General features: G+C 36.6%; 1 protein-coding gene across 10 annotated transcripts in view; it reads left to right on the top strand.

Moving 5' to 3' along the window:
• Window positions 1-23,641, top strand: part of SMC5 (structural maintenance of chromosomes 5) — a 77,795-nt gene that overhangs the window by 22,095 nt on the left and 32,059 nt on the right. For 8 of the 10 annotated variants that reach the window (XM_036433832.2, XM_036433831.2, XM_036433830.2 and 5 more), the window contains 6 exons: window positions 2,859-2,993; window positions 4,537-4,677; window positions 6,459-6,620; window positions 7,179-7,250; window positions 17,748-18,003; window positions 20,539-20,693. In XM_036433832.2, coding sequence (XP_036289725.1) covers window positions 2,859-2,993; window positions 4,537-4,677; window positions 6,459-6,620; window positions 7,179-7,250; window positions 17,748-18,003; window positions 20,539-20,693 — 921 coding nt within the window. The remainder of the gene's footprint in view (window positions 1-2,858; window positions 2,994-4,536; window positions 4,678-6,458; window positions 6,621-7,178; window positions 7,251-17,747; window positions 18,004-20,538; window positions 20,694-23,641) is intronic. The other 2 variants (XM_045580132.1, XM_036433834.2) reach the window with 2 other exon arrangements.

The raw sequence follows: 23,641 nt of genomic DNA, 5'->3' as shown, positions 1-23,641 counted from the left end.
TGTTTCCTTTTTATGCTATATTAGAGGCCTGGTGCACAGATTTGTGCACCGGTGGGATCCCTCAGCCTGGCCTGGTCTGGTGCTGCACCACTCTGCTCCTGCTCATCCCAGTCCCACCGTGCCTACCACGGCTGCCATTCGGTAGTGCTGCTGTGGAGGCAGGAGAAGCTCATGCTGCCTCAGCTGCCCTTGCTAGCCATGAGCCTGGTGTCTGGGACCCATAAGTCACCTGAGCAGTGCTCCCACTGTGGGAGTGCACTGACCACCAGGGGGCAACTCTCTGCATTGAGCATCTTCCCAGTGTGCATCATAGCGACCCGTTCAGTCACTTAGGCTTTTATATATATATAGACAAGAATGTAAAGATTACTATTTAAACTGAGCATAGTAGTCTTAATGCTAACAGTTCTTTGTAAGAAAGGTAGCATCTCGTTTCTTACAGCAGCAATTTACAAACCTTTTTCATCTCAAGACACACACAAATTAATTACTAAAATTCTGTGGCACACCAAAAAGTATATTTTTTGCCAATCTGACAACAAAAATAGAGAAAATTTTGATTCATTCACACTGTGCGGCTATTGTTGTATTGGCTGTTGTCATTTTTTTTTTTTAATAATTTTAGGGGGAAAGAGGTAAGTGCCCCTGACTTAGTCAGATATTAAATGTTTAAAAATTCTTGCAGTATACCAGTGGGGCACACTCATTGAAAATCACTGTTTTAAGGTATTAATCTTATTTCTAGTAATTTGGAAAATTTCAGTTAATAGTCTAAGTTATGGAACATTATACAGGAAATAAAATTGTATTATTTTTAAGTACAAAGAGTAGGTTGAATTGCTATAGACATCTATTTGTTAATTTTTATTAATAAACAACTTAATCATTGGTTTTGTATAAAATATTTGATAAACTAAAATTCTTAAATCTTTAGGCATGCCTGTAACATCTTTATATATATATATATATATTTTTTTTTGTAAAAATAAAACATCTTGCTAATGCATGTTAAATGCTAAAATGAGATGCCTTTTAACTTTATCTTTACTGCTTCCTGGTAATAGTAACTGGATTATAATTCATTTTTTTTTCTTTAAAAACAATGATGGTTTGATTACATGTTTATATCAAGTAAAAATTAAAATTTGAAAGCATTTATCAGCTGATGTCAGGTGATTTCCAAAAGAAGATGTTTAAAATTGCCTCTTTTTTTACCTTCTAACATTCCAATTGATGTGTGGTAGATGATCATTTTGACTATTTTCTCTTATCCCAAACAGCTTATTATATATATAAAAATCCCTGAAACTGGAGATATTGACATAGAATTTTTTAATTTTTACTTAATTTATTGGGTGACATTGGTTAATAAAATAGTATAGGTTTCAAAGAGTACAATTCTGTAATATGTCATCTGTATATTATATTGTGCATTCACAAACCCTAGTCAAGTCTCTTTTCATTACCATTTATCCTCCCTTTCTCTTTTACCTCCTTCCCCACCCCTTTCCCTCTGGTAATCACCATACTGTTGCCTGTGCCTATGAGTTTGTGTGTTTTTGTTTGTTTCTTAATCCCTTCACCTTTTTTTGCCAGCCTCCTAACTCCCTTCCCCTCTGACAGCTGTCTGTCTCTTCTCTGTGTCTGTGAGTATCTCTATTTTGTTTATTAATTTCATTAGATTCCACGTATAAGTGAAATCATATGGTATTTGTCTTTCTCTGCCTGGCTTATTTCACTTAGCATAATAATCTCTAGGTCCAGTCATCTTATTGCAGAAGGTAAGAATTCCTTCTTTTTATGGCCGAGTAATATTCCATTGTGTAACTGTACCATAATTTTTTTTATTCACTCATCAACTGATGGTCTCTTGGTTGCTTCCAAATCTTGGCTGTTATAAATAATGCTGCAGTGAATTAAGTGTGCATATATTCGTTCAAATTAGTGTTTCAGATTTTTTTGGATATATTCCCAGAAGTGGAATAGCTAGGTCAAAAGGCAGTTTGATTTTTAATTTTTTGTGATAGCTCCATACTGCTTTCCACCAACTGCATTCTCACCAACAACACAAGAAGGTTCCCTTTTCTCCACATCCTCGCCAAAACTTGTTTGTTGATTTAATGATGAAAGCCATTCTTATAGGTGTGAGGCGATATCTCATTGTAGTTTTAATTTTCATTTCTCTGATTATTAGCGATGTTGAGCATCTTTTCATATGTGTCTATTGGCCTTCTGTATGTCCTCTTTGGAGAAATGTCCATTCAAGTCGTTTGCCCATTTTTACTTGGATTGTTTTTGGTTGAGTTTTAGAAGTTCTTTATAAATTTTGGATATTAAGCCCTTATCATACGTATCATTGAATATGTTCTCCCATTCAGTGGGTTGTCTTTTCATTTTGTTGATGGTTTCTTTTGCTGTGCAAAAACTTTTTAGTTTAATTTAGTCCCATTTGTTTATTTTTTCTTTTGTTTCCCTTGCCAAAGGCGATATACCAAAAAAAATGTTGCTACAAGAAATGTCCAAGATTTTACTGCCTATATTTTCTTCTAGGATTTTTATGGTTTTGAGTTCAACATTTTTAAGTCTATAATCCATTTTGAGTTTATTCTTGTGTAGGATATAAGAAGGTGTCCACAGAAAAATTTTAAAGGTTCTCAAAAAAATGATAGTTTATACCCTAAGTTTATTTCTATTATTTTAAAGAATAATATATGAAAGGACATAGTTTATATTAAGAGCACATCTCAAAATATTTTTTTCTCTTATTTCATCTTGACAAGTGTGATCATTGAGTGAAAAATATTTTGAAGATATTTATAAATGATAATAGTTGCTAATATTTAAGTTTTGTGCTCTAGGATAAAGTTGGAGAATTTGCAAAACTCAGTAAAATTGAACTACTTGAAGCTACTGAGAAGTCGATTGGTCCTCCAGAAATGCATCAATATCACTGTGAACTCAAAAACTTCAGGGAAAAAGAAAAACAACTAGAGGTAATTATAAATGGACAACTCATTTTAATTGCCCCTCGTTGATTTCTGTGTCTCAAAATGTGAAAAAGTGAGTTCTGATACATTGAGTAAATTCTTATATTTGTGATTTTTTTTTTCATGCAGGATTGTATTGCTAACATTAATTGAATTAAGTTACAAAAAATGAGAATAGAAATGTAAAGTTTGAAATTTTTTACTATCATTTCATCGAATATATGTTATTGAATTTCTAAGGAACTAATAATAGTGGTACAAAGCATTTTTGTCTCAGAAGTTTCAGTATTATTCTCTTACTTAATATTTATCTGCTATGTGCCAGGCATTTTGTAAGCTTTGGATAAGTGCAGCAAATACCATATACAGTTTTTAATATAGTGACTCTAATCAGCCAGTTCTAATAATTATTTCAGTTGTATGAGGGTAGACTTTGTAAGAAAACGATACATTTAGTAGAAGTGTTGATTTTTTCATCTTTAATAAAACAAATTAAAATGTCTCTTTTTGCATATTGTTTGTAAAGGTGTTTTATTTAATGAATCATTTCTCAGGGCCCATAAACTAAAATAATTCTGTAAGTTTTTGTAATAAGATAGTATCTTATAAATGCTTTTTCTTGTACTGTAACTGTTTATACTTTATAATATGTTTTTGTTATAATTTAGTATTATTTTTCTTCTTACACTTTATTCAGAGTGAATGACCAAAGGAGTTGTAATTATTTTACCTTCAGATCTCTTTTTACCATTCCCAAATCAATCTAATATTCCCACCTGAAACACTCACTGAAATTACCTACTGTCATGTGAAAGAAAAAAAGCATATATTATACTAAATTCTAAGTACATCTTTGTATTTGTTATTTTGCAGTACCTTTTCTTCATCTCATTTCTAAGTCCTTACATCATGGCTATTTATAACATTGATATTTTCATTTGTTTATCAATTTACAGTTTATGAGCTTTTACCCAAAGCAAGTAAACTGCTTCTACCCTTGAGATGAATGAGGCAGTTAACTTTCTTCTCTTTAAGCAAGAAGAGTCTAGGCTCAGTGAGGTGGCAGGGCTTTCTCAGAGTCACATGACTAATAAATTATAGTGCCTAGACCAGTGCTTACATGTGCATGTTTTCCATAGTTTTATTTTTGTTGTTGTTTTGTTCGTTAATCCTTACCTGAGGATATTTTCCCATTGATTTTTAGTGAGAGTGAAAGAGAGAGGGAAAGACAGAAACATGGATATGAGAATGACACATCGATTGGTTGCCTCCTGCACATACCCTGACCAGGGCCCAGGCGGGGGAGGAGCCTGCAACCAAGGTACATGCCTTTGACCCTAATAGGAGCTGGGGCTCTGGTCTGCAGTCTGACGCTTTATCCATTGAGCAAAACTGGCTAGGACTATTTTACATAGTTTTTAAGAACTTCTGTGGAATTCTTTACTGTAAAATTTTGTTAAATAAAATATACTTTTTATTATTTAAAAATTTGACCTGTTGTCTTTTTTTTTCCAGTTAAACTAATAGTGTAAACAAATATTTCTTTTAGACCTCATGCAAAGAGAAAACAGAATATCTAGAGAAAATGGTTCAGAGGAATGAAAGATATAAACAAGATGTGGAGAGGTTCTATGAACGTAAACGACATTTAGATTTGATTGAAATGCTTGAAGCTAAAAGGCCATGGGTGGTAAGTTCTTAGTTATTAGAGACAAAAATAGTGATTCTTGAAGTAAGTTAGAAAGGAGGATCAAATTCCAATTAGGTGCTTTTATTCATTTTTGCTTTTATAACCTTAATATTTAAAGAGCCAGGGCCATCACGCCCTAAATGTCTGGACCACTGAACACCAGACTAGGGTCCTGGCCGGTGTGGTGGAAGTCATTCCTGGGTCCCAGCTACCCGCAGTGTGATGGCAGGTGGGAGCTGTGGGAACTGAGCCATGCTGCCCTCGGAATGGCCTCTGGGTCCCTCCCCCCACCTTCAGTTCTGGGGAACCAGGGCATTGCTGCCATCAGACTGGCCTCTTGGTCCCTCCCCCTGCCTCCGTGCTGCGATCTGGGAATTTTGGTCCCTCCTCCTGCCCGCATGCTGCAATTGGACTGCCTCTTGGTTCCGGCCCTCAGGCCCAGGGAAACAGAGCCATGCTGCGATGGGACTGGACCCTACCCAAGGGGTCCCGGATTGTGAGAGCATGCAGGCTGGGCTGAGAGACTTCCCCCATGAGCCTCTAGTATATAATAAAATGTATCTGTCTCTGTGTTATTATATAGCTGTGTGCTATGTTATTAACATAGTAGCAAGTGACAGTTTACTAAGTCTGAGGACTCAAATCTGGAATTTCTTCCAATTTTTTGTCCTAAACAGATAGCTTTGTTTTATAAAATGGTGATGATATAAAAATGTTTACACATGTAAAAATTAAATTGAGTGGCCTCTGGTCATGAAAAATTTACTTGGAGTGTGCTATTAATATCAAATTCGGCTATATACAGGTAGCTGAAGGATATAAACTGTAATCTTCGACTCACATGCTTCATAAGTTTTTTGAGGCTACTGTTTCTAATCACTGTGTGATGTATATTTTATTATTTATGACTGCAGTTTGAGCTAAAGATTCAATTCCCTCATTGCATTCCTTTACAGTGGGTGAAAAGAAGTAAGAAAGTTTTATAATGTTTGTTCCAGGGTTAGGATGGAAATAATTGTTACTAGATTGGAAAAATAGGTTCCTCTATTTTTGTCCTTCTCACCCCCTGCCGTTACTTCACCCTACCCTGTGTCATAATTCCATTATTAAACTTTTTCCCTTCTTCCACTCATTTTTATTACATTTTTCTATATCCATTAGTACTCTTGCATTTTATCTTTGTTTTACGAAGTTTTCAGGTTTTTTTTTATTTTCTAATATTGACATCAGTCTTTTTTTTCTTTTTTGCTTTACTCTAATGTTTACTTATGTTCTTTTTAACTTCATCTTACTGCTCCACTTATTTTTATTAATTTCTGTGACATAACAAGCATCATTTTCACCTGCATGCTTCTTTTTGTTTTTTGTTTTTATACTCATTTTCCTTTTGTCTTATACTTTTTTCATTTTTATATTTCATAACTGAATTTCTTTTGCTTCTTTATACATTCCTGTATCCCTTCTCTATTGAGAGACTAGAAGAGAACTAGCCATTACTAGCCATTAGGATATCAGAAACAGGAAGAGATGGATATTAGAGTCCAAACTACTGATGGAGATAAATGCTTAATGAGTTTCAAGACTCTTAGTAAACCATTGTGTTCGTATTCACCATTTCTGAAGTTGTTTCAGAGGGCAAATGTTATGTTAATAGACCTGTCAAATGGATATCAAAACAGTCTTTTCATAGATTTAGTTTCTGCTTCTACCTTGATGTTAGGTATGTGTTTAAGCTAGTAGTGCATTAACTTATGGTTTGTTTGTTTTTTAATAATTGCAAGGAATATGAAAATGTTCGTCAGGAATATGAAGAAGTAAAATCAGCTCGTGACCGAGTAAAGGATGAAGTAAGAAAACTTAAAGATGGGCAGATTCCTATAACACGTCGAATTGAAGAAATAGAAATGCAGCGTCACAATTTGGAGGCTCAAATCAAAGCAAAGGTACTTTCCTGGCTCAATTTTGGACTTCTGTATTTTATTTGAGCACATACAAAAAATACTTTGCAAGACATGTAGCGTTGATTCCTTAAGTTTTTTAACTAGAAATTGTACCACCATAGAGCTTGCAACGTTCTAATCATCACTTTGTAAGGTTGCTACTTTATAGAAATATCAAGATATAAAAAGAGGAAAACAAAATAAATATGATTAATTCTAAGAGGATTCAAGTAATATTCCTGAGAACAGTTTAAACTATGGACTCTGCTATTCTATAGGGTTGTTTTTAGAAAGAACATGAGAAAATAAATATGAAGAAACTAAAAAAACATGTCTGCGTATTGTTATAGTTGTTTTTAATACCCATAGGAATAAACTCCTATAGATTTGCAGATAATGTGTTTTAGGGGTATTTTTGGTGATATGATATATTTGGTTTTTGAAAGAAATCATGGAAAAGCATTGTGGGTTAACTTACATAATAATATTTGGGTGGGTGAAGCACATAACTTATTTTGCTTGAGTTTTTAACATCTTTTTCCTTCTGGTTCAATCTTACAGGCAACAGATATTAAGGAGACATCTCAAAAATGCAAACAAAAGCAAGATGTTATAGAAAGGAAAGATAAGCATGTAAGATTTTTGTATTGAAATTTTTATTATACTGATTTGCCCTAACGTTTGTGTTCGGGTCTGGATTTTGGGATCACCTTTTGTTTGGGAATTGTCTTAACATCTTCCTTATTTTCTATTTTTTATAATCTATAAGGGAACTAATGTTTGGGAGTATAACTGTTGCAAAGAGGATAATTAGATAAAATTGCTCAAAACTAATCATAGATATCCATTATCATCTTTATAGCTGGGCTGGGTGGCTGTACTTTTTTTTTTTTAATAGGGTAATGATAAAATTGGATTTAGTTACCTTAATAGCAAAAATAAATTATAAGGAATTTATTTTGTTTATTTCAAGAGGAGGCATTAAAAAGCTGATTACAAAGTATTTTTTATGGGTAGGGCTTCAGGCAAAATTATTTTAGAATGTTTGGCATGAAAGTGGGGTTTTAGTTAACAAATCTCCAAATGTAAGTGGGGTTCTATTTTCTAAGACCATTCAACAACTAAATTTTAAATGATCTGTCTTGGGGGTAGATATTCAGCCTCACCCCTTTTCCTGTGCCTTTATCTTCAAGTCCAAGGCTTCTTTCATTTATTTCCCTAGAGAATAAACCTCAGATTTTCATGGCAGAAGCTTTGGCTGCCAGTGTTATGTGCTCAAGGTATGTGAATGGGTACATTTGGGTAGGAGGTAGTGCTGGAGTAATTATGTTCTACATGATGTCTATACTTGACATTTCCTTGTTCTAAGAGTCTCTGGAATATTTTTTCTTTTTTTTAGAATTGAAAACTCTTTTATTCCTATCTCTTTCACTCTTTTTTTTTTTTTTTTTAAGCATTATATTAGTTTTAGGTATATAACATAATGATTTGATATTTGTATACTAGAGGTTCTCAGCCCAGCCTGCACCCTCTCCAATCTGGGATCCCTCTCACAATCTAGGACTGCTGGTTCCCAACCACTCACCTGTCTGCCTGATTGCCCCTTACTGCTTTTGCTGCTAGCCTGATCACCCCCTAACCACTCCCCTGCCAGCCAGATCTATGCCTAACTGCTCCATTGCAGGCCTGGTTGCCCCCAACTGACCTCCTCTGCTGGCCTGGTCACCCCAAACTGCCCTCCCTTGCCAGCCTGGTCACTCCCCTGCTGGCCCAATTGTCCCTAACTGCCCTCCCCTCCAGGCCTGGTTCCCCCCATCTGCCCTCCTTTGCAGAGCTGATTCCCCACCAACTGCCCTTCCGTGCAAGCCTGGTCACACCTAACTGCCCTCCCCTGCAGGCCTAATATCCCCCAACTGCCCTTCCTTTCATACCTGGTTCCCCACAACTGTCCTCCCCTGAAGGGCTGGTCCTCCCCAACTGCCTTCCCCTGCAGTCCTGGGTCCCCCACCAACTGCCCTCACCTGCAGGCCTGGTCACTTCTAATTGCCCTCCCCTGCAGTTCTGATCTCCCCAGCTGCCCTCCCTTTCAGGCCTGGTCCCTTCCATCTGCCCTCTCGTGCTGACCATCTTGTGGGGGCAGCCGTCTTGTGTGTTGGAGTGATGGTCAATTTGCATATTAGGATTTTATTATATAGTATGTTGTGAAATGATCACATAATAAATCTAGTTAACATTCCTACTGTACATAGTTACAAATTTTTTTAACTGGATGTTTGTACCTTCTGACCCTCCAACACCCATTTTACCCATCCATTAACATCTCCTATCTCTGGCAACTATCAATCTATTATCTGTGTCTAGGAGGTTATTTCACTTTGAATAGCCCTCAGGATTCATCCATGTTGTTGCAAGTGACAGGATTTACTTCTTTTTTATGGCTGCATAATATTCCATTGTGAATATGTCACATTTTCCATTTATCCGTTGATGAACACTTAGATTTCTGTTTCCATATCTTGGCTATTAGAAATAATAGTGCAGTGAACATGGAGTACATATTTATTTCTAAGTTAGGTGTTTTTTTTTTTTCTTCAGATAAATACCCAGAAGTGGAATTGCTAGATCATACTAGTTCTATTTTTAATTTTTTGAAGAAACTCCAAGCATGTTCCCATCCCAGGCACATACCCTGACCAGGAATTCAACCATGACCTCTTGGTACATAGGTTGATGCTCAATCACTGGGCCACAATAATTGTGGTCTTTGTAACTTCATTTTAGAATTTTTTTAAAGACTTCTTTGGACTTTTATATTTAGTTCTTTACATGTTTTATGTATATTTTAAAAGACTGTGTAGTTTGGCTTTAGTTCTGGAGATATATGTTAGAATAGGCTTACTATAATTATATTTACACAATTGTGTAAATATAATTATAGTAATTATATTTATTATAATTATAATTATATATAATTATATATATAATTATATATAATTATAATTATATAATTATATATAATTATATATATAATGTCCTACTTATTTTTTTTACCTACCGTATCTGATTTTTCATTTTTATTTTTATTATATATATATATAGAGAGAGAGAGAGAGAAAGAGAGAGAGACTTTTTACAGAGAGGAAGGGAGAGGGATAGAGAGTTAGAAACATCAGTGAGAGAGAAACATTGATCAGCTGCCTCCTGCACACCCCCTACTGGGGATGTGCCCACAACCAAGGTACATGACTACCGGAATTGAACCTGGGACCTTTCAGTCCACAGGCTAATGCTCTATCTACCAAGCCAAATTGGTTAGGGCTGATATATTCATTTTTAAAGTGTCAGTACCTATGAGTGTAGATTTATCTATTTATTTTTAATTACATTTTTGCTTCCTAGATTTTAAAGCATTATTTTGTTCTTTCTATATCATGTTTTTTAATTCATTTTATTTACTATAAATAATATATAGTGGGCTTTATTTTGAGGGTTTTTTTTTTCCTATTTAGTGTGAGACACTTTGTACAGTAAAGGAGTTTAGCCAATTCACATTTACTGTTGTTTACTACTTACTTTGCGTGGTTTGATTCCTCCTATGCCCCTTTCTACTTCGCTGTTGTTGATCAAGATTTTCTTAATCCATTTTTTTCTGAAGTTATATATTTTAAACCTATTCTACTGATTACACTTAAAGCTTAAAACATTTTTTTCTTTAATATATTTTTATTGATTTGAGAGAGAGAGAAACATCAATGATGAGAATCATTGATTGGCTGCCTCATGCACACCCCCTGCAATCTGGGCATGTGCCCTCATCTGGTATTGAACCATGACCTCCTGGTTTATAAGTCAATGCTCAACCACTGAGCCATACTGTCTGGGCTTCTTCCATATCTTTCTGTCTGTCTCTTTCTCTAACCCTCCCCATTTTAATAGATTCCATGGCATTTTCTACATAGACAGTCATCTCATCTACAAATGAGGACAGCTTTATTTCATCCTTTCTGATTTGTATGCCTTTTATTTCTGTTTGTTTTTTTTTTTCCTTATGCACTGGCTAAAACTTCTATCACTGTGTTGAATAAGAATAGTGAGCTTGGGCATTTTTGCCATTTTTCTGATCTTAGGCGGAAAGCATTCAGTATTACACCATCCTATATAATATAAAGGTAATATGTAAATTGACCAAATGCAGAACAACCAGTCGCTATGATGTACACTGACCACCAACGGGACACTTGACACTCAATGCAGGAGCTGCCCCCTGGTGGTCATTGTGCTCCCACAGGGCGAGCATCACTCAGCCAAAGCTGGGCTTATGGCTGGCGAAGGCAGCAATGGTGGCAGGAGCCTCTCCTGCTGCTGTGGCAGCACTAAGGATGTCCAACTGACATCCTAAGCCATCAGGCGACAACCCCTGAGGGCTCCGGACTTTGAGAGGGCACAGGCCGGACTGAGGGACACCCTCCCTCCAGAGTGCACGAATTCCATGCACTGGGCCTGTAGTATTATATTATAGTATTATAGTATTAACTATAATACCAGCTGTAATTTTTTATGGGTATTCTTTATCAAGTTTAAAAATTCTATTCATGTGTTTCTGAAAGAGTTTCCGCTTCTGTTTTTTCAGGGATATTGTATGCAATTGGTAATTCTCCTTTAAATATTCTGAATAATTATCAAGTGATACTGTCTGGATCTGGATATTTTTGAGGTGGAGTTTAAAGTTATGAATTAAACTTAATAGTTAAAGCTATTCAAATAATCAATTTTAAATTAGATAAGTTGTGTTAGTGTTTTTTGAGGAATTGGTCCATTCTGTCTTAAGTTGTTAAATTTATATGTTTTATAGATTTCTCCAGTTAACCTTTTGATATCTGTAAGGTCTGTAATGATACAGTGATACCCTTGTTCCATTTATGATATTGCTAATTTGTTTCTTTTGGGATTGTTTTTTTTTTCTTTGTCAATCTTGCTAGAGTTTTGTTAAATTTAATGTTTTTTTAAGAACCAAATTTTTGTTTCATTGATTTTTCTCTTTTCATTTTCATTTTCATTGATATCTTTTATATCTTTATTATTTCCTTTCCTCTGCGTTAGTAGGTATATTTTGCTCCCTTTTTTTAGGCTCTTAAGGTAGAAAGTCAGATTGACATTTTTCATCTTGTGAAAAGTCTCAATCTGACCTTTATTAGTATAAATTTTCCTCATTGCTTCTTTAGCTGTGTCCACAAATTCTGATAGTATTTTTTTGGTTGGTTTGTATTTTCATTTATCTTGAAATCACAATTTGTTCATTTGTCATTGATGGACATTTAGGTTGTTTTTGCTTTAGGGATATAATCAGTAAAGCTGCCATAAATATTTCATATACATTTATTTATGAACATATATTTTTGTTTCTCTGATAATATTCTAGAAGTAGAATATCATAGGCCATATAGTTTCCCAAAATTATTGTTAGTAATCTATTGTAATTGTAATTAATAAAAGTTGACTGTGATGGCTTGAAATTTTTTTAAAAATTGTTCTTCATAAATAATTTGAGAAACACTGCTTTGAGTAACCTTGCAGAATTAGATTTATTTAGGTAGCTATGAGAACTCTCCTTACATTATCCTATCTTATAAAAGCGTAATATGCAAATTAACTGTCACTCTGCTACAAAGATGGCGGCGCCCATAGTGCTGGTGGGATGCTAGTGTCCCACTCCCAGGCCTCAGAGGGAGGAAAGGCTGCAGACAGAACGCTGGGCTGCTGGGCCAAGGGCGTGCTCTGAGTCACCACAGTGCAGCTTAAGACATGCCCCCAGCCCAGCAGACAAGCCCAGAGGGTGCTGGGCCAGAGGTGAGCTCTGAGCCCCTGCCGAGCTGCTTGGGACAAGCCAAGTGGACAGACCCTGGGCTGGGGGCTGCTCAGAGCCACCGCCGCGCAGCTTGGGACACGCCCCCGGCCTACCGGACAGAAGTCCAGCTGACAGAACCGGGCTGCTGGGCCAGGGGCATTCTTAGAGCTGCCACTGTGGGGCTTGGGACAGATCAAGTGGACAGATGCTGGGCCAGGGTCTGCTCAGAGCTGCCACTGCGCGGCTTGGGACACGCCTCCGGCCCAGTAGACAGCCCAGCTGCCACAATGCAGGGGGTTCTCTGTGCATGAGCTGCAGAGAAAACACCTTATCTTTTTTTAAAATATATTTTATTGAGTTTTCACAGAGTGATAGAGAGCTAGAAACATGAGAGAGAAACATCATCGATCAGCTTCCCCCTTCACACCTCCTTCCGGGGATGTGCCCACAACCAAGGTACGTGCCCTTGACAGGAATTGAACCTGGGGTCCTTCAGTCCACAGGCCGACGCTCTATTCGCTGAGTTAAACCAGTTAGGGCAGAAACACCTTTTCTGAAGGCTCATTGGTTAAACTCCCTGTAAGCTGCCTCTCACAGTGTTCTTGATAACTTGAGTAATAAGAATGCAAGAAGGTGATCTAAGGTTTTTCCACCTCTCTCCTGGAGGAAAAACTAAGGTCTGCTGCTGGAGGGGCTAAGAAATTTCATATCCTGCCCTAGCCAGTTTTGCTCAGTGGATAGAGCCTCGGCCTGCCCATCGTAGAGTATGGGTTTGATTCTGGTCAAGGGCTTGTACCTAGGTTGCAGGCTCCTCCCTGGCCAGGGCCCAGGTCAGGTCTCATGCAGGAGGCAATCAATTGAAGTGTCCCTCTCACATTGATGTTTCTCTCTGTCTTTCCCTCTCTCTTCCAAGCTCTCTAAAAATCAATGGAAACATATCCTCAGGTGAGGATAAAAAATAAAGAAAAGAATGTCATATTCTATGAAAGACACACCTTGAGAGTACCTAAAGAAAGTTGTCGTTTTTTTTATGGTGAAGGGACTGCAGTCCGTGTTGATGAAAACACCTTGGCGGCTGTGACCAGTGGCAGTAGCAGCAAGGTGATGGGGCTGGTGCCTTCCCCCGATCAGCCCAGTCACTTCCTGCAGAGGAAGGCCACACTATGGCTAAGGCCCGCTCCCCGTCAGTAGGACATCTCCTGAGAGCTCCCAGTCTGTTAGAGGGGACAGGCTTGGCTGAGGGACAGCCCCCACCCAACCCCACCCAGTGCACGAATTTCATCACCAGGCCTCTGTACAAGATAAAGCAGAGTGAGTACTGCTGGAAGTTGAGGTGATAGATAAAATGGGAAAAGTACTCTGATCAGAAGACTCTGATTTTGAATATGCCATTAGAAGTGTAAGACAAGAACATTAGCTGAGTGATTAGAGACCCAATAGCAATAAAGAATTGAGGAAGGAGGGAAAGATGTGAATTCCTCTCAGAATGTAACAAATTATACTACATTTGTTAGAGAAACGCAATTGGTTGTTTGAAGTGCCCATTTAAGTTTTGTGGCCATAGATTTAAAGTGTGGCCAATTTTAGAGAGTTTCTCCAGTTAGTTTAATTGCTTACATACAGATAGAAGGTATATAGTTAAGTTTAAAAAGAACTGGGCTTTCTCAGCCTGAGTGATAATAGGATTAGTGGTGTGTCAATACCGTAGGTCTTTGCAAGGGAGTGGTTATAGTGGAGGGTTCTGAAACCTCAACAGGTTAAAGAAAGAAATGAAGTTTTTTTTAAAGGTACTAAGGTTGCCAAAACCAGTTTGGCTCAGTGGATAGAGCATCAACCTGTGGACTGAAAGGTCCCAGGTTCGATTCCGGTAAAGGGCATGTACCTTGGTTGCGGGCATATCCCCAATAGGGGTGTGCAGGAGGCAGCTGATCAAAGTTTCTCTCTCATCGATGTTTCTAACTCTCTATCTTTCTCCCTTCCTCTCTGTAATAAAATCAATAAAATATATATTTTTTAAAAAGGTACTAAGGTCAATGGATTGCAGACCCTATGGGGGTCAAAGGATGGTTGAAATAGGAATACTATAGCAAATAAAATGGAAGGAAAGGAAATGGTGATCAAAGAGTTTTATTGTGGATATAGAGTTTTCAGAAGTATTGTATGATTTAGGGCAGGGATCCTCAAACTTTTTAAAGTGGGGGCCAGATCACGGTTCCTCAGAGAGCTGGAGGGCCGGACTATATGAACTACTAATTCCTACTGTAACACCTCGGCTGCGCTCACTGCCCAAAAAACCTGACGGGCCGGATCAGACTCCTCTGCGGGCCGCATGTGGCCCGCAGGCCGTAGTTTGAAGACGCCTGATTAGGGGATATTTAAATGATCTAGAATTTAACAGTAAGAGAAGGTGGATGAGGGAGGAGGCTTTTAGGTGAAGATGGGTGAAGTTGCCTTAGCCGGTTTGGCTCAGTGGATAGAGAATTGGCTTGTGGACTGAAGGGTCCCAGGTTTGATTCCGGTCAAGGGCATATGCCAGGGTTGTGGACTCGATCCCCGGTAGGAGGCTTGCAGGAGGCAGCCAATCAATGGTTCTCTTAAATATATATATATATATAAATGTGCATTTTTAATGGGTGAAGTTGAAGTCAAGGAACACAGAGACCAGAGTTAGATTTATTTTTCTGTATTAATGTTTAAGTCTCATGATGACAGACATAATGATGGAGAGGACAGCATTGAGTCAGTCTGGTATTAAAGTCATCACTGAGTGAAGAGGGTAAGGAAGACTTTTGAGGGAGGTAGATAATAACCTAGGGACAAAGATGCTGATGGTAAAATCTGATCACATGGTCTTCAAAGGAACTGAAGTGGGGCTGTTAATGGAGGAAGTAGTATAGTGGGAATTAATCAGTTCACCTTCCTCATCTTTGAATCCTAAAGTGCTTGGAAGGAAAAGGTCACACTTCAGAGGGCTCTAGGGAGAAGCGTGTCCGGAATGGCCAAATTTTAGTTAGTACAAGAAGAGAAATGGAAGATAGCAGAAATGGTATCCTAGTGAAGATTGGTAATCTAGGAGGCTTGGACTTACTGTACCAGAGCTAATAAACGGGTGTGATGGGATTAGTCATTGTAGTTTCTTGGATGATTTTTATGTGTCTCCATTTTGCTGAGAGGGCAAGATTATTTTAAATTTTTTTAAATTTTGTTTAAGGCATTACAAATAGTAGTACATATATCTCCTTTTTATTTTAAATTTCTTGTTTTTCATGGACTTGGACTTCCTCATGTGTTTGGTGGTTCTTAATTCTATGCCTGTCTTCTATGATATGTCTATTTATTCTCTTGAATGGTTTGGACTCTGCTGGCTGAACTCTTTGGCTTCTTGTTTGCTTCCTACTTTTGGACACATTGAATATTGTTAATTTTCAGATATATAACTTAATTTTTCAAATAAAGTTTTTTCTCCTGTGCATTGGGACAGGTGAGGGGATTTTGGCATATGTTTTGTTTACTATCTTAACACTTCCAAAGCTAAGTTTTTAGGAAGAAGAAATTGATACTAACCCATTCCAACAATAGAGAATGGGTAAAATGTAGTATGTCCATATAAGAGGACATTATGCGGGTATTAGAATTTTATTTTGCAAGGACATATAAGGATAATGAGAAATTGCTCTCAATACGTTTTTAGTCATGCCATTTAGTAAAACGTGTTCTATAGATAGGCAATAAAATGTAATGTGTAACTGCATTAAGATTATAGATTTTAAAAAGTATGTCTTTATTGATTTCAAAGAGGAAGAGAGAGAGAGAGAGAGAAACATCAGTGATGAGAGAGATCATTGATTGGTTGCCTCTTTCACTGTGCTCACCCCCCCTCCCCCTTACTGGGAATCAAGCCCACAACATGGGCATGTGCACTGAAGGAAACCGAACCCTGACCTCCTGGTTAATAGGTTGATACTTACCTCTGAGCCATGCCAGCCAGGCAAGATTATAGAATCAATATGTTGTTTCTTTTATAATGAGAAAATAAAGGTGACTTGGAAAGAAAGTAAGCTAATAGGCAAATTATGAGATGTGTTAGTCTTGTCTATCTATACTAATAAAAGAGAAATATGTAAATTGACCATCACTTTGCGACACCCACAGCCAATCAGAGTGATTATACAAATTAACCTGACAAATATGATGGCGGCCCTGCCCTCTGGCTGCCCCTGGTCTCTGGGCAGCATGCCTTCTCAGGGCCTCCCTGAGGTCCTCCACACCTGTCAACCATCCTTGTACCCAGCCATACCGGCCTCAGAGGCAACCCTCTAGTGCCTGAGGTCATAGCTCCCAGTATCTGGTGTCTCCTGTCTCCTACCCAACCCTTGCCCCGCTACTCTGATAAACAAAACCCTAGCAGTGGAGCAGCCCCATGGGCACAGATGTGCGCCGGGAATTCGCTTGGTGCACAGTTAGTGTGCCCATGGATCCCTGGGCTAGTCAAGGGGCAGAGTGTGCAGGGCTGCCACCGCTGCAACCACTGCACAGGCTGCTGGAGCGAGCCCACCATGTGCTGGCAGCCAGGGGAAGAAGGCCTATTTTTGCATGAATCTTTGTGCATTGGGCTTCTGTTTTTGATACAAAATTATATTTTATTTAATAAAGTGGGTGCTGTCTGTTTTGACAAAAATTTCACTGACAACTTACATATAGGTTTAAAAAAAAAAATTTTTACCCTGAATATAAGTTAACAAATTTAAACCTACAGGTTGATGTTTAAAAATCTCAGTTAATTTGAAGTGTTAGTAGAAAATAATTTTGTTGGAAGAAAATAGTTTAAAATTAAAAGGGTAAAATAATCATTTCTATTATTAACTTTATTCAAAGTATCATACTGTGTGACTTTTAATTTCAGTGTTATGATATGAATGAAGCATGTATTTACTTCCTATATTTATTTTATATATATAAATATATGTAAATATATATTTATAGGAATTAAATACATGCTTCCTAGATACTTGGTTGGGTTTATAAATAATTTGTTTATTTAGCAAATACTTGAGCGTTAACTATATTTTAAACACTGCTGTAGGTACTTAAGATGTATTAATGAACAAGTAAAGATATAGATAACCTGGTAAGAATAACAGACTAATTCTTGCAGGATAACTTTTAGTGAGGAAAACAATCATGTACTTAGATTTTTTATTTTGAAAACTATATTACTATAAAAACCTTATAAACTAGGAGGGGGAAAAACAATCTCCAGTATTAACTGTCTTTTGTTTTATTAGATTGAGGAACTTCAGCAGGCTTTAACAGTAAAACAAAATGCAGAGCTTGACCGACAAAGGAGAATAAGTAATACCCGAAAAATGATAGAAGATTTGCAAAATGAACTGAGGACCACAGAAAACTGTGTGAATCTTCAACCCCAGATTGATGACATTACAAATGATCTGAGACGAGTTCAAGATGAAAAGGAATCATGCGAAAGCGAGATAATTGATAAGCTTAAAGAAAGGGAAACTCTAGAGAAGGAGAAAAAGAGTAAGTTTTATTAAATTTAGGATGAAGAGATGTTTATAAAATGAAGCTACATCTCTGATGATGGGCTTTCTTTTTTACCTCTGACAACATGTCTTTAAATATTCAGATCTCCCTGTTGAGGAAGCTCAGCTCAATTCTTCGAACTTGGTGCCTTAATATTACCTATGGCTATCATGTGTCATGATTTGCGAATGGCTGGCCATTGTCTTCAATCAGATTATGTGAATTTATTTAATTCTCTAAAAAATGCTTTGCTTTCTTTACAGAGTCACTTGCGATTCTCATATCAAATTTAAGCTTTTTTATTCTAGCCTTCATAAACTTTCTATTTACTTTATTCCTTGAAGCCTGTCCAGTTATATCTTTTCTTTCCTTCTAAGCATGTCAAATTCGCACTAAACAAGGCATTTGGCCCTCCTGCCAGAAGTTTGACATGCTTGTGTATAGACCATGTGGATAGATCTATAGCACATGTGTCAAACACAAGGCCCGAGGGCCAAATCCGTCCCGCCAGGCCTTGCAATGTGGCCCGCACCGTGCTGTCATCACTGCACTCCGCTGCGTTTCCATCACAATGACAGTTTATGACTGTTCAGTAAACCATTCGGCCCGCGATTTAGGCTGGATTTTAGATTTTGGCCCCTTCTCTGATTGAGTTCGACACCCCTAATCTATAGCATTATTCAAATAAAGGATATGCCATATTTGTTTTGCTATGTACATATAAAATCCATTTTTTAAAAAGCATTCATTTTTATATATTTATCAAAGTACTCGATGTGTATAGTTAAAAAACAAAGAAAATTAGAACAGAAGGGAGGCCCAACATGTTGCTAATTTCCAGACCTCCTCTCAAGAGTAAGCACTTTTTACTATTTCAACAATTTTTTCTAATAGTTCTTTCTGTATTTTCAGCATATTCTTTTTTACCATAGCTTTATTTGTCAATTTTAGACTTATTTTTATAGTTGACATTATTTCAGCTATTCCCCCCCACCCCCCATTTCCCCTCTTCCACCCAACCCTGCCCCACCCTGGCCTTCACCACTTTATTGTCTGTGTTCATAGGCTATGCAAATCCTATATAATAAAAGGCTAAGGCTAATATGCAAAATGTCCCTTTGGGAGTTCGACTGCTTGCTCTGACATGCGCTGACTACGAGGGGGCAGCATGGAATGAAGGCAGGCCCTGGCCAGCAGCCAGGGGAAGGCAGGCCGTATCGGCCCTGATTGCTGGCCAGGCCTAGGGACCCTACCTGTGCATGAATTTTGTGCACTGGGTCTCTTGTGTGTGTGTGTGTGTGTGTGTGTGTGTGTGTGTGTGTGTGTGTATGTTCTTTAGTTAATCTCTTCCTACATCCCCACTCTACTCCCCTCTGGGATCTATCTGTCCCATTCATCCATGCCTTTGGACCTATTTTGTCTGTCAGTTTATTAACTCATTAGATTTCACATATAAGTGAGATCATGTGATATTTAGACATTGTCTCTTAATATTTTGTTACTTTAGATATAGCTTAAGTTCATAAATCCCCTCCCCATTATTGTAGTTCCTCAAATGAGATTATTATGTATTAATCATTAAAATTTATTAATATAATGAATAATTTTTCTTTTTTGTTATTTAATAGTTGTCGCTGTTTCTTGAATGAATACTGTAAGCTAAAAATACTAGTACTCCCATCCTTTCTTTTTACTTTCCTCCCTTTTTATATTCTAAATTCTTTAATCTGTACTCTGGTTTTTATATTGTTAAGGCTGAAAACATTTTGTTGAGAATCATAATCAAGTTTTATTTGCTCTATTTAAGGATTATCTCTTAAGTTGGAAATATTAAGTATTCATATTATTTCAATGAAACTTGTTCATAGTATTGTATTTATGGTTTAATTTCCTTTCATTGATAGCTTTTTTAAAGGTTATAATTTGCCTTTTTTTTATTTTAGCACCATTTTTACCATTTTCTTAGATTGAAAAACAAAACAACTTATCAGGCATTCTCTTGAGTTCTGGAGCCTGCTATCCTTTCTAAACTGATTGTTTTCAAGGCCTTCTGCCTGGCAGTCATCTGGAATTTTTCTTAGATCCTTTTCTGTGTTGGATAAAGCTATTTCTGAATTCCATGTCTCCTGGGGTTTTTTCCTACATTATTCTCTTATTTTGTTGGAATACATCTTTAGGTAACCACCTAAGAAGGTGTACTAGAGAATTAATTTTAGAGTCTTGACATCCTAGAAAATATCTTTATTTCATTATCCCTGTTTTTCAATGTTGTATATATAATGTTAAGTTTAAAATAATTTTTCTTAGAATTTTGAATGCCTATCATTCTTTTTTATCTGACCTGTTTTTATTTTTGATAGCTTAATCGCCTTTTATTTCAAGTGTTTGGAAATTTGGGAATGTTTTATTGTGGATGGGTACTTGCCAAGTGGTGTTTGTCACCTCTGGATCTAAAATGTTTTGTTTTAACAGATTATTTTACTAATGAAGGATTTCAGAGAAACAATATTTTGTTTTAATTTTCAATTTTAGGTGTAAATGATCAAATTGTACAATTTGACAATCTTTTGAATCAAAAGGAAGATAAGCTGAGACAGAGATATCGTGATACATACGATGCTGTTTTATGGCTGAGAAATAACAGAGACAAATTTAAGCAAGGAGTCTATGAGCCCATAATGCTTATGGTAAGAGATTTTATTTATGTAGAATCTTATTTTTTTATTGTAATCATTATAGATTTTTGTTGTTTTAAGAATTCTTAGTCTTATTTATACCCCTGGCTTTTCTTTATCAGTCCCGCAGCAACTGTTATGCTGCTAAATCCATGCATGGGCTTTTTAAAGGCTCCTTGATGAATACACCTGTGAACTTCTTTAGAAAGAAATATGAAAATGGCACTATATTGACTAAGAACCATGTAAAAAGTTAGTGTGGTTAGCTGGTTCCTTCTATAATTGCTGTTCTTAGGTCATAGCAGGCAATAGATTAAATGCTGCCAAAGGGGTAGAAAACTGCTGTAAATACATGTTGATATAAGGTACCTGACAGAGGTAGACAAGAAAATCACTTGCTACAGAACCAGAGCATTATAAGGATTCTGAGAGTGAAACCAACAGTTTATTGACCTCATAAACATTTCATAGCATTTTAAAAAAAATGTTTATTATTGAAAGTATTACAAATGTTCCCTTCTCTTCCCCTCTTCTCCCCCCTCCCATTGACCCCTTCAGCCTGCCCCAGGCCCTATGTCTTTGGGTTATGCATACAAGGTCTTTGGTTGATTACTTTCCATCCACTCTCCTTCCCCAACCTTCTCTCCAAGATTCCATACTCTGTTCCATGCTTCCATTTCTCTGGATCCACTCCTTTTGATAGCTCTTATTAATGATTGTGGGTCATCAAGAATAGGATAAGCTATAGTTAGTAAATCATCTAATGAAGTGTGGCCATGGATTTAACAGGAAGATGTATACGTGAAATACTTTAAAAGTTTGGTCACAAAAAGTAAAAAACACATTCTTTGGTAATGATAGCTGTACATAGATAATATTAACTTAAGGGTTGTTTTTGTTAGATAATTTCTTGTACTTTAGAAAAGAATGTAGTATAGATTCTTGCAGGATTCATGAAAATTTTTATTTTCCAAAACTCATGATTGCATTATACTTCATTAAAAATCATTTCATATAGTTTTAAAAATTATATCTTTTAGTATTATATTAGCAAAATTAATATGCATAATACTGTATTCTATTCTTGCTAAAATGCATATCATTTAGACTATTTTTGGCAGATCAAGAAGAGAATATCTATTTTGGACCCAGGCACCATTGTTTTGATTGATTTGGTAAGGTCTGGGTGAAAATATGAGAAAAAAATGTTCTGCCTAGCCTATGTGCCTCAGTGGTTGAGCTTTGACCCATACACCAAGACGTCACTGGTTTGATTCCTGGTCAGGGCATATGCCCAGGTTATGGGCTTGATCTCCAGTAGAGGGCATGCAGGAGGCAGTCGACCCATTGATGTTTCTCTCATCGATGTGTCTAACTCTTTCCCTCTCCCTTCCTTTCTCTCTAAAATCAATAGAAAAATATTTTTTTAAAAAAGGAAAAATATTATCCTTAATATAAGTTAGTCAAGTGTGATTGTCAACATATTTTTATTAAAATAATACTTTAGAACTTGATTTGATACTTTATCCTCTTTTCACTTGGTTTTTTTAATAGTGACCTATCACTAACTTGGAATTCTATAATAGCTGGCATATATTGTAATTTTACAAATCTTTGAAATACAATAATAGACTCTGCTTTTTTACCCTTCCTGGAATAACCCTTCACCTTTTCTACTATTTCATTCCAAATGTATTCCCATAAACACTTAACCCTTAATTTGGTAAAGTTCAGATTTAGTTTGAAATGCAGCCATCTTCATAAGCAAGTTAACAATATGTAAACTTAAAATTTTAGTCATATAACTTGTCAATTAGCAATCAGTTTTCATGACACATTTCTAACAATTTCAATATCGAATTGGAGAAATGTGGGGAAAATGTTTTTACACTTATATTCCTCAGTAGTGTTTATAATAGCAGAATGATGAGGCAAAAGAACAAAGTTTTCAAAGATATTGTTAGTTATGTAAATTACTCTAGGTCCTAATACTGGAATATTGTGCGGCCATTAAAAATATTGCTGTTGGCTCTATTTATATAAAAGGACATTTGTGACATGTTAATGAATTATTAAAAAGACTACAGAATAGGATGTTTAGAAAGATTTCATTTTTAGAAATTGTCAAACAGAATGCTGTCATTAACCACCAGATCATCTTGGAGTGCTACATACACTTCCTATGTCTACCTGTCTGTCTTACTACTGTGACTAAGAAGATGTGGCTTTGGAGAACTTTACCAAATATTTTCTTCACCAATCTTATGAGAAGGAGCAGGCTAAGAAACTGATAAGCTGCAGAGCCAACAAAGTGGCCAAATCTTCCTTCTGGATATCAGGAAACCAGACCATGATTGCAGTGAGAGTATGCATTACAAACTTGAAAAAAAGTGCAAATCAGTCTCTACTGGAAGTGAACAAACTGGCCAGTCAATAACCTCCCCTCCCTACTTCTTTAGAAGTATTACCTAAATTAGCAAGTGAAACCCATCACAGATTTGAATGACCATGTAACCAACTTACATAAGAAGAGGGCTCCAGAATCTGACATATCAGAGTATCTGACAAGTACAGAGAGAATGATAAGAGCTAAGTTCCAGGTGGCTTATTCATAGCTATAAAAAATATATATTTCTACTTCCTATAGTCATATTGGGGTTACTGTTGCATATTCTTTCTATAAGTTGGATCAAATATCCACATTTTCTTTCAATTGTGCTATTCCTTCCAATAAAGTAATTTGGTGCCCTCCTTCTCCCCCTCCCCCCCCCCAAAAAAAATGTGAATAGATACTAAATGTTTATAGTGTTTATGTCCACGTAATAGTATTTTATGTGGTTTTCATTTTATTTTGTTTGATTGTCTATCTTTCTCCATTTTTCTATACTGATTGATATTCTGTAATTTAAAATAGAGAGTAATATTGGACAGCATTTATGTAACAAGTGCTGCACTAATTT

The sequence above is a fragment of the Pipistrellus kuhlii genome, unplaced genomic scaffold (genome assembly GCF_014108245.1).
Source record: "Pipistrellus kuhlii isolate mPipKuh1 unplaced genomic scaffold, mPipKuh1.p scaffold_m20_p_12, whole genome shotgun sequence".
In the NCBI taxonomy this organism is placed as follows: Eukaryota; Metazoa; Chordata; class Mammalia; order Chiroptera; family Vespertilionidae; genus Pipistrellus; species Pipistrellus kuhlii.
Note: the sequence above shows the minus strand (reverse complement) of the source record. Positions and strands in the feature narration are given on the sequence as shown.